Source organism: Molossus molossus, unplaced genomic scaffold, assembly GCF_014108415.1.
Source record: "Molossus molossus isolate mMolMol1 unplaced genomic scaffold, mMolMol1.p scaffold_m16_p_4, whole genome shotgun sequence".
Classification (NCBI taxonomy): Eukaryota; Metazoa; Chordata; class Mammalia; order Chiroptera; family Molossidae; genus Molossus; species Molossus molossus.
In genome coordinates, this window is record NW_023425377.1 from 15039879 (window position 1) to 15055192 (window position 15314).

Below are 15314 nucleotides of genomic sequence, written 5' to 3' on the forward strand. Positions count from 1 at the left end.
CATCCATCCATCCATCCATCCTTTCACCCATCCATTCCTGCGATGTGTCCAGTCAACCAACTATCCATCTGCTATGGTCTGAATGTTTGTGTCCCTCCAAAATTTATATGTTGAAATCCTAACCCCTAAGGTGATGGTATTAGGAGGCGGGGCCTTTGGGAGGTGATTTGGTTATGTAGGCAGGGCCTTAATGAATGAGATTAATACCCTTCTAAAAGAGAAGCTCCCTTGCCCCTAAGAAAGCTCCCTTGCCCCTGTCTGCCATCTGAGTATATAAAGAGAAGTCTGCAGCCTGGAAAAAGGCCTTCATTTGACCTTCCTGGCGTCCTGATCTTGTACTTCCAACCTCCAGAACTATAAGAAATAAATTTCTGTTGTTAATAAGCCACCAAGTATGTGGAATTTTGTTCTAGCAGCCTGAACAGACTAAGACATTATCCAACCATCCGTCTAGTCCTCCATCCATTCATTCAACCATCCATCCAGCCACAAATGCCACGTAGCTATCCATTCTGCAAATACCAAGGGCCTCCTCTATGCTGATATTGTGCCGCGGAAGCTGAATACAGAAGTGACCAGGATACAACACTTATGAAAGCTGGGTTCTCACTAGATTTAGAACTCCTTGAGGGCAGCATCTCATGCTTTTGTTATTTATTTATTTATTTAATCAATCCTCACCCAAGGACATTTTTTGTTCAGATAGAGTAGGAGGGAGAGAGAGGAAGAAAGAGAGAGAGAGCAACATCAACATGAAAGGTGCACATCGAGTGGCTGCCACCCGCACAACGCAACCAGGGCCGGGGACAAACTGCAACCGAGATACGTGCCCTTAGCGGGAACCGAACCCGAGTCTCTCTGGACCACAGGCTGACACTCTAACCGCTGAGCCAAACTGGCCAGGGCAGTATCTCTTGCTTTTGTTTTTTTGTTTTTTTTTTTTTATCCTCACCTGAGGACATTTTTTTTTTTTCCATTCATCTTCAGGTAGAGCAGGAGGGAGAAAGGGGGGAAGAGAGAGAGAGAAACATCGAGTGGTTGCCACCCACATGACCCCAACTGGGGCAGGGACAAACCACAACCGAGGTACGTGCCCTTAGCGGGAACCGAACCGGGGACTCTCTGGTCCACAGGCCGACGCTCTAACCGCTGAGCCAAACTGGCCAGGGTGTTGCTTTTGTATCGGTAGTGCATAAAATATGACTTGACTCCTGTCTTCCTTTTCAATTTTTTTTGGGGGGGGGGTACGTGCCCCTAGCGTGAACCGAGCCCGGGACTCTCTGGTCCGCAGGCTGACACTCCAACCACTGATCCAAACCGGTCAGGGCTTCAGTTTTTTTTTTAAATTTTCACCTGAAGATATTTTTACATTTATTTACATACACAGTGGGAGGGGAGGGAGGAAGAGAGAGAGAAAGAGAGAGAAATATCGATGTAAGAGAGAGACATCGACTGGTTGCCACCCGCACGACCCCGGGGCCAGGGACAAACTGCAACTGAGGTACGTCCCCTTAGCCGGAATTGAACCCTGGATTATTTGGTCCGCAAGCTGACGCTCTAACCACTGAGCAAAACTGGCCAGGGCCTGTCTTCCTTTTCAATCTTATCTCACCCACTTATCTTCTTGCAGTTCCTCTTCAATTACACTGGTCTCCTTTCCATTTCTGGATTAAGACCTTTTTGCCTCAGGACTTTTGTAATTGCTGTTCCTTTTGACCCAAATGTCAAGCAATGCCAATACCTGGCTTCTTCTTATCTTTCCGCATCTTTGGGAAAATGTCAGTCTTCAGAGAGGCCTTTTCTGACCACCTTATCTAGAGCAGACACTCTCTTCTCCTCCCCAGCTACTCCCTGTCACCTCATCCTGTTTATTTCTTCTAAGGCATTGCTCCCAATCTGTAATCATTTTGTTTATTTCTTACTTATTTTCCAACTTCCTAACCAGAAAAATAAACCCCAGGGGGCCAGGTACCAAGTCTTTCATGTTTTTTTCTGCATGACTTCTGCCACCCTAACCCAGTAACCGACATACAGTAGGCCTTCAATATTTATTTGTTGAATAAATGGATAAAAAAAATTCATGACCAGATCTTTCCGGTATTCGAAAGCTTGAAGAGTAGTAGAAAACAGACCTTGAAAGGTAGAGTAGGAACAGAGAGAAAGATAAGCAGAAGAGGATATACTTGATGGGAACATAGGGAACTAGTAGAATAAAAAAAATGATTTAGGAGGGTAATTTGGCATACCACAATCTGTCATACGTTCTTAATTTAAATAATTCACTGCAGTGTCTTGCAGTAAATCACTACAGAGGGTCCTTGGGTCCTAGGACCTGAACTGTATTTTTCTCACTGTATTTAATTAATTGATAATGGTGAACTATAGACAAAGTGATTATGGTGAAAACCCTGTAAAGTGGGATCCACTTCTGTTTACTGCAGGTTTCAGGCCTGTAGGAGATAAATTATTTAAGTAAATGAGTGAGTGAAACAATCATGCCCTTAGAAGACCTGGGTTAGATAAGATTTGCTACTAGCCATCTGTGAGACCTTTAAGAAGATCCTTAACCTGGCTAAGGTCAGTTTCTTCATCTGTAAAAGAGAAAGAAGACAACTCACAGGATTTTAAATGAGAGCTGATGAGAACATCTCTGGCACAGAGTGGAAGTCAGTAAATTCATTTCCTTCTGTTACTCTGGAGATGCCGAACCTGCCCTGACAGGGATTTCCTACTGGCCTTTTCCCAACAGCCTTGTGGCTTGAAATAGTCAGAGCATATGGTGATATTTACTTTTTGCTTTTTTTATTCTTTCCAATGTAAAGCTGGAATTGTGACTCTGCAATTTATAGCTGGATGACCTTGGGCACCCTCTTTGTGCCTCAACTTCTTTCTTTGTTAATCCTCACCCCAGGATATTTTTTTCATTGATTTTTAGATAGTGGAAGGGAAGGAGGGAGGGAGGGAGGGGGGGAGAGAGAGAGAGACACAGAGAGAGAGACAGAGAGAGAGAGAGAGAAAGAAAGAAAGAGAGAGAGAGAGAGAGAGAGAGAAAGAAAGAAAGACAAACATCCATGTGTCTCACATTGACTGGCTGCCTCCTGCATGACCCCACCAGGGCCGCGGATGGAACCTGCAACCCAGATACGTGTCCTTGACAGGAAATCAAACCAGAGACCCTTAGGTCCATAGGCTGATGTTCTAACCGCTGAGTCAAACCAGCCAGGGCCCTCAATTTTTTTTTTTTTTACCCTCACTCGAGGACATTTTTTCGTTTTTTGTTCAGATAGAGTGGGAGGGAGAGAGAGGAAGAGAGACAGAGAGAGACATCGACGCGAAAGGGACACATAGAGTGGTTGCCACCGGCACAACCCAACCAAGGCCAGGCCGGGGACAAACTGCAACCGAGGTACGTGCCCTTAGCGGGAACCCAACCCGGGTTTCTCTGGACTGCAGGCCGACACTCTAACCGCTGAGCCAAACTGGCCAGGGCCCTCAATTGTTAAAAATCTATAAAATAGGTATAATAATAGTACCTGCCTCATAGGAGTATTGTTAGGGATTACACGAGATGTATAAGTGTCTGAATTAGTGACTGGTACATAGTAGGTTCTCAAATGTTAGCCATAATTCTTTAGAACTTTATTTTCCTTAATGCTGGCAACTTTCCTCCTCTTCCTCCTGTAGGCACTACAATCTTCTGGAGAGAACACCGACTCTGATGTGAAATTTGAGAGAAATGGATTCAGTAGCTTCTTCCAGACACACAAACCAAAAGCCTCAGTAAGAATAGAGAAGCAGGACACCGAAGAGAGGGACTTTTTGTACCTGTGGCCTAGGAGAGACCAGAAAAGAAAAAAAACGCTTAAGCAAGGAACCCAGTGCACCCGTTTTCCAGTGATTTTGAGAGAACAAGTAGTGTTAGGTGGAAGCCCAGCAATGCCTCCAGACTAATTTCTGGAACTCTCATTAGCTTAATTCACTGTGCTTTTCATTAGCATTTTCCTAGAAAGTGAAGTCAAGGAAAACACTCCGTGTGTGGGGCTGGAGTAGCTACCATGAGGTTATGGAGAACGTTTTGCACATCATTTTATCCCCAGCACCTAGCACAGTGTCTAGCATAGCAGGGACTTAAAAAGTGTTTGTAGAATTATTTTCAAACTTTAGTTGTCCTCTCCAAGGAAACTTGTCGTGCCCACAAGCGGCCGCAGGCAGGTCCGCGCCTAGAAATAACATTTATTCTAAGGACCTCTGCGCACGGATTCTTGGGAAGCAGTTCCCCTCCGTCATTCGCTTGTTACTCCACCCCATCGGTCGCCTTTGAAAGAACTGGCACGCCACGTGATTCCCTCCTTTCTCCCACCTTTGAAAGCCTGGCTGATAACGGGCAGGAGCGTAGGCCAACCATAATATTTTATTTCCTCTTCTAGCCAATAGAAAGACACGATATGTATATAGTTCAGCTTTTTACTTTCCCCGCCCACTTTGAGCCCGCCCCCCCACTACGATTCGACATTTGACAACCCCTCCGGCCAATGAGAAGTTCCTACTCTGCATGGGAGGGATGGACTGACTAGATAATAGACGTCCGGATCTGGCCAATGGAATATCACAAGTGAGGGAAGAGAGTAGGACGGAACCAATGGCGCGGTGCCAATAACGAGCATCAGTGAAAGGGCGGGACGAAACTTCGCGGGAGGGAGGGGAAGGCCCAGGGAACTAAGCAGCGCTGCCGCCACCGCCGCTGCAACCGGAGTTGGAGGAGGGAGAAGCCAGGAAGAAAATGGCGGCCGTGGCTGCAGAGGCGGCAGCGACTGCAGCGTCCCCCGGGGAGGGGGGCGCCGGCGAGGCCGAGCCGGAGATGGAGCCCATCCCCGGCAGCGAGGCCGGTACTGACACCCTCCCGGTCACGGCCACTGAAGCATCTGTGCCGGACGGCGAGGCCGACAGGCAGCCGTCCTCTCCTCAGGCCGACGAGCCGTCGCTCTCGCCTCCGCGGGAGCTCGCCCGCAGCCCAGAGGCGGCGGGGCCGGAGCTGGAGGCTGAGGAGAAGCTGCCCGCCCGGGTGGTGGAGCCGGCGGCAGCCGCGCCTCAGGAGGGGCCCGGCCTCCCTTCTCCGGCACCGCCGCCCGAGCAGCCCCCGGCCCCCGAGGAGCGCCAGGAGCCGCCGCTGCCCCAGCCCGCAGCCCCGACGCTCGTGCCGCCGGCGGGCGGGGACTCCGCCGTGTCGCAACTCATCCCCGGCTCGGAGGTGCGGGTCACGCTGGACCACATCATCGAGGACGCGCTCGTCGTGTCGTTCCGCCTTGGGGAGAAGCTCTTCTCCGGGGTCCTCATGGATCTGTCCAAAAGGTATCGCGCCCACCCAGCCCGCCCTGGGCGCCGGTCCGCTCGGTCCCCAGGGAGGGTGTCAGCCAGGGCGGCCCCTGCCCCCGCCCGCCGCCCGGCACCCCGCCGCCCGCGCCGCCTCGGGTCCCGCGTGGCGCGCTCCGTGGGGCAGGGCGCGAGGCCGGGAGAGGGCGGCCCGGCCCAGGTGAGCGCCTGCGAGGGCAGGTGTGCCGCCAGGTGTGGTCGCGGGCGCCGACGGGACCCGGCTCCCAGCCCCCACCCTGGTCTCCGCGCGGCTCAGCCACCCCGGGGCGGGGGTAGGGGGCGTTCATGCAAAATGCCAGGGATTTCTGCGGAGAACGGGGTGCTGGGCCGGGGAGCCTGCTTGTGAGGCACTTCTGTTCTCGGATTAACCTTTCACTGGAATAAGGCTGCAGAAAGGGGTGTGCGCATTGGGGTTCCCAAAAGGGTACCTGTCACTCCGTGTAGGAGAAGAACGTTTATTTAAAATGAGCCTTTTGACGGGTTTTCTTACTGTTAGAACTCATCCTCCTTAGGTAACTGTTCAACAGGGAACATATTTGGCTAATTATGATGATAATTTTAAGGAAAGCCTAAAGGAGATCGAATTTTTAGAAAACCTTGAATGTCAAGATTGGGGTGGTATAAAAGTGTTCGAATACGGACTTCCAATACTGTAGATATAGTTTAAATTGATGTATTAAGGACAAAGAGGTTGAGGTCACCCACAGACCTCTGTGTTAACCAGCACATTTGACTTAAAATGTTTATGAGCATCGCTTATATAGGTGAAGAAGAAATAGTCTAAGTCTAGAGTCGAGTTAACCTTTTTACTCTTCTTTTGCAGATATGAAGTGCAGACTCCCATTCACGGCTCTCCATTCTGTTTACTGCAACAGCACACACTCTGATGGTAGCTCACCTGTTTGGAAGTAGCTAGTTTTACTATGTGTTACTTTTAACTTCTTGCCCCCTCCCGCCAACGCACAAGAGTGCTTTCCCATTTGGGGAACATTTGTTATTTAAAATAACATTTCGAAGTATGATTTTGATGGGGGAAAATGGGGAGCCTTTACAATTATTTCTGCACGTCGTTTAATTTTTTTTTTTTTTTGAGAATTTTGACTTAGGACTTTTGAACTTTGGTTTTCATAGTTAGAAAGCAGAATAAGACTAGTGTGCTTTCTACTGATGTATTTAATAATGAAAGGGAAAAGAGACTCAGTAGTGTGTATGCTATTGAATCAAACAGAAGTGAAGGCCTGTGATTGTGTGAGAATCTGGATTTCAAATCTGCAAAAGGAAGGTGCAAAAAGGTAAGTTATTTCTGGAAATGGAATGGATAGTGCAGTCCTGTTTTGAAGTGCTCATATGTTGGTGTTTTACTTTTTGAAAAATTTTCTTTGGTGGAGAATTGCAATTTTTTTTTTTTTTTTTTTGAGTTTTGGTCTATTTTACTAGAGTGCTTCTTATAAACAGCAGTTTCTTTTGTTGAGGAAGCTATTTTTATTAACCTTTTACATAAAAGGTTAATATTAAAGTATTTTTAAAAAACCCATTAAGGGAAATAGCATTTCATTCAACAACTATTTATTGAGCACATCTGTTTGTATACACCCTCCCAGGTATTCCTCCTTATTGTGCTTCACAGGTTTTGCTTTTTGTTTTTACAAACTGAAGGCTAAACCCTCTACCAGTGAAAAGATTACGACTGGCTTTATTATAATACTTGATTTATTAAGATGAGCTGGAACTGAACTACAGTATCTTCGAGGTATACCTGTATATGTATGAGACACAGTTTCTGCCTTTAAAAAAAATGTTTTTGTTGATTTTAGAGAAGAAGGGAGAGGGAGAGAAAGAGAGAGAAACATCGATTAGTTAGTTGCCTCCTGTATGCACCCTGACCTGGGATCCAACCCACAACCTGGGTATGTGCCCTGACTGGGAATCCAACCGGTAACCTTTCCGTGCGTGGGAAAATGCTCAGCCAACTGAGTACACGAGCTAGGGCAGTCCCTGCCTTCTATTAACTTAATGGGAGGCACCCACTGTAGAAGTGGCGAGGGAATTAAACACAGGAGTATTTAAAATTCAGCACTTCAAGGAATTATTTGACCAAGACTTGACTAGTTTGGTATCCTTTTATCATATTAACATAATTTGGAAAATGGAACTGCCAAGTATATTTTGTAATGTGCTACGTTGATTGTGTACTTTTTTTTTCTAAGAACAGTTCATTGGTTTTTAGAGAGAGAGGAAGGGAGAGGGAGAAACATCTGTGTGAGAATGAAACATCCATCTGCTGACTGTTACACACTCCCTAGCTGGGATAGAGCCTGGAACCCAGGCATGTGCCCTTGTCCACAAATCCAGCCTGCAACCTCCTGGTGCCTGGGAAGACATCCAACCAACTGAGCCACACTGGCCAGGGCAATAGCAGTCTTTTCATGTATACTTTTGGGGTTAGCTAATGATCCAGGAGATACAATTTATAGACTACCAAGACCATGACTACAGTCATTAGTTGCTTTAAAAATAGTTTGTATCCGATTCGAATTGGCCATTGGGTTAAACCTTTAGGTAAAAATAAGAGCTTCCTATTGAGTGCCTATTATGTACCAGGCATTGTGCCACCTGCTTTATTAAGTCTTTAGAATTCCTGGTATTTTCATTTATATAGGAGGAAATTGAGGTTCATTTAATTTGGCCAGTCACTTAGCTTATAAATGGCGAAGTAAGGATTCAAATATAGGTTGATCTGAACCTAAAAAGCCTACACTTCTACTTTCATGTTAAAAAGTTAGTTGGACTGGCAAATTTTGTTTTTTCAAAAAAAATTTTTTTTTCTATATTGATTTTAGGGAGAAAGAGGGAGAGAAACATCAATGAGAGAGAACATCAGTTGGCCGCCTCCAACACGCCCCCCCCCCCCCCTCGTATTTGGCCTGCAACCTGGGCATGTGCCCCGAATGGGAATCGAACCGGTGTCTTCTTGGTGCATGGGTCGATGCTCAACCACTGAGCTACACTGGCTGGGCTGCCAGTTTTTTTTTTAGTAAGTCAAGAATTGCATATTTCTGAAATGTAGTGCTTATCTTGATTTCAGTAGCAATATGGGGTAATCAAATGCTGTGGATATTAGAGCCAAGCAGATTCTTTAGTCAGCTAATAGCCATGGAGCCTTCTGCCTGGAGGCTCCCCATGTCCTTAGCTGTATATTGGAATGCAGAGTAGGCTCTGAAGTTTTGGTTCTTGCCTGTTCAGTAAGACAGGAAAAATTAACCTTTGGTGGACTACCTAAGTGCATCAATGTATGTGTGCTTTTCTTTAGTCTAAAGAAAAAGGCCAGTTATTGCTTTTATTATTTTATTCTAATATGCATGGTACAGAAATGTCGTTTAAAAAGTTGAGTTTTTTACCATGTAGGAATTGTTTGATCCTAGAGTAAAGTATTTCATATACATATGGATTAAGAGTCTTTTTTTGTTAAGCATTTGACATTCTTCCCTTTCCTGTCATTGTATTATTATTTTTTGTCTTATTTCTAGAGTTATGTGATTGAAAACACATTTTTTTTTGAGGAGAATCTTTTTATGGAAAAAAGGAGCTGGACACATGTAATTTAAAAAACTGAAAGAAAAGAAAGTGGTACTAAATAGTGATCGATCTGGACAGTTTCAGAATATTTGGGTTCTAGCACTGGCCTCCAATTAATACTGTGCCTTTGGGCAAATCTGTGCTTCTCTGGGCTCCAGTCTCCAGTTCTGAGAGACTTTTGACTTTAGGCAGTTCAGTTAAGCACAAACAAGCAAACAAACCCGATGCCTTGGTCTCTATATATGTATAAATAGGGTGACCAGTTGGTCTGGGTTTCCTATCTCATCCTGGTTTGAGTGTTACTTTCTCCTCCTTTCATTCTTCAGAGTAGGTTGCTTTGGCCAATAAAGGACCCTACATGTGAGGATATTTGAATATCTAGTAAAAACAGATATTATATATCATAGTATTTATTTGAAACTGAGTGTCTTTAAGGTGAGCCAGGCATTCATCCTCTCATTTATCAGGCTCCTCCACTGTTTTATACCCAGCCTTCTTAGGTAGTTTAAATTACTTGCCTACTGCTGAATTCATTGGCAATGTCTAGTGACAATACTGTAATACTTACAGGTAAAAATAATCAACTAACCCACAAATTTAATTTGGTTTTCCTATTACCTTTTTTTCCTTAATGTTATGCTTTTGAAATTTTGACATAGGTACATTTGTTTCTTCAGTTAGCATTATATGATAAGCATTCCTTCAAGTTGCTAAATTGTCCTAATGATTATTTTAGCCAGAATAAACAGTGGTTGTACCATAATCTAAAATTTTTATTGTGGGAAATGAACCTTCATGTATACATTACCCTTGCTTTGACATTTATCAACCATTAGTCAAACTTGTGTTGTCATATGTTCACCTCCACTGGATTATTTTGAAGCAGATCCTAAACATATCCCTTTACCATAAATATTTCAGTATAGCTCTCCAAAAAGATAAGGACTTTAAAAATTGAAACTGTACTGCTATTACTACACCTAAAATAACAGCAATTCCTTTCTATCATATATCCAGTTAGGGTTAAAATTTCACAAATCCATCTCAAAATTAACATCTCAGTCAACCTGTTTTGTTTAAATCAGGATCTAAGTAAAGTTTATACATTGCAGTTGATAAGTTTCATAAGTTTTCATCTGCAGTTCTGCCATTACTTTTATTCCCTTGCAGTTTATTTGTTAAATAATAATTTGGTAGAATTTTCCACATTCTGGATTTTTTTCCGATTGCATCTCCTTGGATGCTCTTCCATAACATTTTAAAAATAGTTCTTTTCCCTCAGGAGCAAATTGAAGAGACAACAGCCACAGTCCTATGAGGGCCTCTTTTGAAAGCCTTGTTTTGAGTCATTAGAAATGATATGGGTATCTATCTCTTGCCTGCTGGCGAACTTTTGGACCTATCCCTTAAACACACCTCCCACTCTAGTAATTCCAAACAGAAAAATTTAACCAGTCAGGATTATCTACAAAGGCAAGAGTCTTCTCAGCCTTCTCAATCCATACCTGACGGGACAGTATTTCATGGAACCTATGATTTCTTTCTACACAGGAATCATTTAAATTATTTAGTATTGTTCCCCATATTTTAAAAAATAATTTTAAAGTCACTTTGAAATCTTGAAAAATCTTTCTGATACCCATTTTTTGGACCTGATATAAATTAAGGAATCATGAACTAAATGCTAATGCTTAAAAACCCTTGTGCATTTAAATTTTGTGGTACATGCTTATTAAAAGTTGTAGTTAGTTGTATTTCAGAATTGATATTTTACAAATGTGGATTTTGTGTGTGTGTATGTGGGATACTGTTGCATTAAAAAGAATTGAAGTAATTTCTTTAGAAACTTCAGATTTCACTAAGTTCTTAAAACAATTAGTAGAAAATTTACTTGTTTTTTAAGAAAATATAAACCAAGACAATGATTTTTTTTCTTTACAGAGACCATGAAACGTATGGTGCAATAGCCCTACTTTTGGTGGGAAAAATATACAGCCATTCTGGTGAAGCAGTGAGTAGTGGTACCAGTAGCTTATGCTAAGTGTCCAGGTTGAGAATTTAGGCCCTCAGGTAGTATGCTTGAATGATTGTGTTGAGTTGTACATATTGAAAACACTTATATATTTTTGGTGATTATTCTGCTTATATCCCCAAGGTGTTGATAAAGGCCTCACACAGTAAAATAGCATAGAGGAAAGTGCCAGTCACTTTCTGACCCAGACAGCTATATGACACTCACTACCTACCATACTAATGTGTGTGTGTGTGTGTGTGTGTGTGTGTACACTGTATTGAGAGTGAACTCTTTCATTTCATGTTGGACTGAAATGATTTTTTGGGGGATGTTATTAGTTGTTGGACATTAAAAACCTAGTTTGAATCTGAGTGTAAAGAATCCTGTAACATCTTGGTATTAAATTTTATAACTGAGTTTTATATAACTAAATGTGTTACACACAAACTATGCAAGATGTGTTTTATTGGACTTGGGATTTCTAATGAGGTTAATTTTCAGCCTTTTTTGTGTAAATAAGTCTATACTTCACTGTGTACTGTGCTCTCGACACAACTGGGTTGAATCTTCCTAAGATCAGTTTTTCTGTGTGGGGTTTTTAAACAGGTTGTGTAGAATGTGTTCATTTTCTCTGTTATGGCTGAGTTATTTTCACATTGATAAAGAAATGAAAGATGTCCTTAGTGGTTATTTGTGCCTATAAAATGCATCCTTATTTCTTTGTAATTATTGTCCCTGTGCTCCTTAAATTCCGTAATTAATTCACACACATTACCAGAAGAATAGAGTTTGCTCTAATGGCAGATCTTGCAAGAAAGTGAGTGTGCTTAAGTTACACTCTGGGTGGATTTAATATAAAATGATTTTGTTGAACACTTTTGGGTGGTGGGCCTCAAAACAGCTGAGCTGCTCTCCACCAATTTGCATTTTTGACAAAGTGATTTCTGTTGCAGGTGATTTTCAGACCATATTTGGAGATAATAGATTTTTTTAGGGGGCGAGGGGTTGTTTTGCTAAAATAGTAGAATGATAAATTTATTAAACCTGTTTTAAAAATTACTAGTTAAGCCTTGGCCGGTTTGGCTCAGCAGTTAGAGCGTCAGCCTGCGGTCCAGAGAGACCCGGGTTCCCTTCCTGCTAAGGGCGTGTACCTCAGTTGCAGTTTGTCCCCGACCCTGGTTGGTCGTGCGGGTGGCAGCCACTCGATGTGTCTCTTTCATGTCGATGTTTCTCTCTCTTCCTCTCTCTCCCTCCCCCTCTATCTGAACCAAAAAAAATGGAAAAATGTCCACAGGTGAGGATAAAAAAATAAAAGTTACAGGTTAATTTCAAGTGGATGTAATTACAAAGAAGTAATACATGTGGGGATGGGCCACTTGGGTGGCAGATGTAGATACTTATTACAAAACTGGTAATTAAACTTGTAAATAGCTTCTTAAATCTGGTTGTCCATTAGAAATTTTGTTAGACCGTAATTTTCACCTCTGTCCCTTTGGACCAAGTTTATATAGTCAGTTTACTGCAGCATAGTGGTTTTTAGCTTTTGAAAACTTGCACCTTTATAATACTTGATTTCACTTTTCTGCATATTCCCAACATCTGAGAAGGTTGCCAAGCTTTATTTACTTTATGTAATAATAGCTACTATATATTTTCCTTTTTTTTTTTTTTTTTTTTCTTTTTAAACAATTCTTACTCAAGGAAATGTTTTTATTGATTTTAGAGAGTGAGGATGGGAGAGAGAGAGAGGAGAAGCAGTCCTTAGTATTGAGAAATACTAAACCTGTGTGGTGGACCTTACAATACACAATAACAAAAGAAATATTGAAAGTACATAGAAATTATAATGGAAACATGGAAACTTAAAACTGTTTATGGTATCTTAGAACCAGGACCCAGGGCATTCTGTTCAAGTGTTTGAAAACTGTGATGAGTATTTACATTAATAATTAAGAATGTCCTTTTATAGCAGTGTTCATTTTCTGGGAAAATGTCAAGTATGTTGCTCTAAGTGATGTACAAAAGTGAGTCAAGATGTGTCTGCTTGTAAAAATATTTTGCTACTTTGTGGCTATTATCATTTTTTGATGGTTATTTTAAAAGAATTTACTATTATAACTATTTGAACAATTATTATTTAAACACTATACAGATGTTATTAATAGTTTTGTTTAAAAAAAAAGCGTGTTTCCTATCTATAGCTTTGTTTTATTTTTTTAAGATTTTTATTTATTTACTTATTTATTTATTATCCTCACCCGAGGACATTTTTCCTTTTTTTGTTCAGATAGAGTGGAAGGGAGGGAGAGAGAGAAACATCAACATGAAAGGGACACATCGAGTGGTTGCTACCCACACCAGCCATCTAGGGCTGGGGACAACTGCAACCGAGGTACGCGCCCCTAGTGGGAACCGAACCCAGATCTCTGGACCGCAGGCCGACGCTCTGACCGCTGAGCCAAACCGGCCAGGGCCTTATCTATGGTTTTGCTTTTTATTTTCAAACCTAGTTATCAAGATAAGTTTTTAAAGAGAATTGTTAGAATGATTGGGAGCTTGAAATCTAAATTATTAGCTTAATCTCTTTTTCTCCCCCCTTTAAAAGCTATATGAGTAAGTTTTTATGGTTAGAGAGATGTTCTTATAAGACTTATGCAGCCCCTCCCCTGCCCATTAATTTAAAAAAGATATTTCCTGGTATTCTTGTTCATAATTGGTGAATGATTTTTTAAAAAAAATTTTTTTCTTTATTGATTTTAGAGAGAGAAGTGAGAGGGAGAGGGAGAGAGAAACATTGATGAGAGAGACCATCGACTGGCTGTCTCCTGCATGCCCCCCACTGGGGATTGGGCCCACAACCTGGGCATTGGGCCCACAAACTGGGCATGTGTCCCAATCAGGAATCGAACTGGTGACCTCTTGGTGCATGGGTGGACACTCATCCACTGAACCACACCGGCTGGACTGTATGCTTTGTTTTTATGCTTATATCATCCACTCTTCTCACCTACTTGGGTACCATAGTCCTTGCAGATTGCCCTTGTAATACATGGGGCTTTTAATTAAGAACACCATTCATTTCCTTACAATTAATAAAATCTACATTTTAATTTTGATATAGTAATGATTCCTGTACATTGTGCCTACTTACTGTGTGAGTACTAGGTCCTGTGGTCCCTATATATTCTTTCATCCTGATGGCAATTCTATCAAGTTACTTAACTACAATTTCAAAATCCTAAAGCTCTGAAAACTGAACTTTTTGTTATATTTTTGGTGATAAAAACCTATCACAACTTGAAATTATGTGAAGCTATTGGTTCTATTTGTCCCATTTAGTGTGAATGGTGTTTCATTTCATTAGTGAAATATTAAATAATTTTTTTTTCTTTATTGATTTTAGAGAAAAAGGAAGGGAGAGGGAAGAGAACATCAGTTGGCCCCCTCCTGCATGCCCCCCACCGGGGATTTGGCCCACAACTTGAGCATGTGCCCTGACTGGGAATCAAACTGATGACCTCCTGGTACATGGGTTGATTCTCAACCACTGAGCCACACCAGCCAGGCTCACTAGTGAAATATTAATATGCTTGATAATAGGGTGCTACTATCCTTTGCAAACCAGAAAAATCATGAATTCTGAAGGCTGACTACATCCATGGGATTCTGAAAAGAACATGTGGGCAACTGCTCTACTCCCTTAGTGGGGAAGCTGAGTGGAGGAGAGAATGAGAAGGGGGCAGTAGTTAAGACCTGACTTTGGGATGACTGCTTGGATTCATAATCTGGCTCTGCTGCTTACTAGCTGTGTGGTCTTGGGAAGATCACTTACCCTCTCTGTTCTTTAATTCCTTGAACTATAAAATGGGGATAATAGTAGTACTTTAATAGGGTGGTTGTGATAATTATGAATTAATGTAAATGAATACATATTTAGAACAGTGCATGCCACATAGTGCTGTATGCGTGTTAACTATTATGAAGTGCTACTAGGATGAATGATAACAGCTAGTAGAGTCATTTAGTATGGGTTGGCTTGAAGAGCCAATCAACCTAGATCCTGTTGTGTTGTGGGCTACAGTGTGATTTGCATCTTTAAAATATCTTGAAAGAATCTGTAAAAACTTCAGGTAATACTGTAAAAACTTCAGGTAATACGGGCAAAGAATAACTTTCCCCTTTAAATCCAATAAGGAAGGATGACTAGGAGTTAATTGCAAATGGAGGGTGGGAGATTTTTCTCAGTCTTTTCTTCCCACTAACCCCTGGGGCAGATGGCTTTGAGGGGAAATTTTGGGCTTTGTCATGAACAGAAAATTAAAGTCTCATTAGGAAAATTGAGTTCTTATGGTCT

At 42.1% G+C, this 15314-nt stretch overlaps 1 protein-coding gene across 6 annotated transcripts in view; it reads left to right on the plus strand.

Moving 5' to 3' along the window:
* Positions 1-4724: 4724 nt before the first annotated feature.
* Positions 4725-15314, plus strand: part of PWWP2A (PWWP domain containing 2A) — a 43006-nt gene continuing 32416 nt past the window's right edge. For 4 of the 6 annotated variants that reach the window (XR_004962007.1, XM_036281663.1, XM_036281661.1 and 1 more), the window contains exon 1: positions 4754-5349. Coding sequence is in view for 5 of the 6 variants with exons in the window: in XM_036281663.1 (XP_036137556.1) it covers positions 4781-5349 (569 nt within the window). In the remaining variant the exon portion in view is untranslated. Of the gene's footprint in view, positions 5350-10887; positions 10959-11725; positions 11778-15314 lie in introns of all 6 variants that reach the window. The other 2 variants (XM_036281665.1, XM_036281660.1) reach the window with 2 other exon arrangements.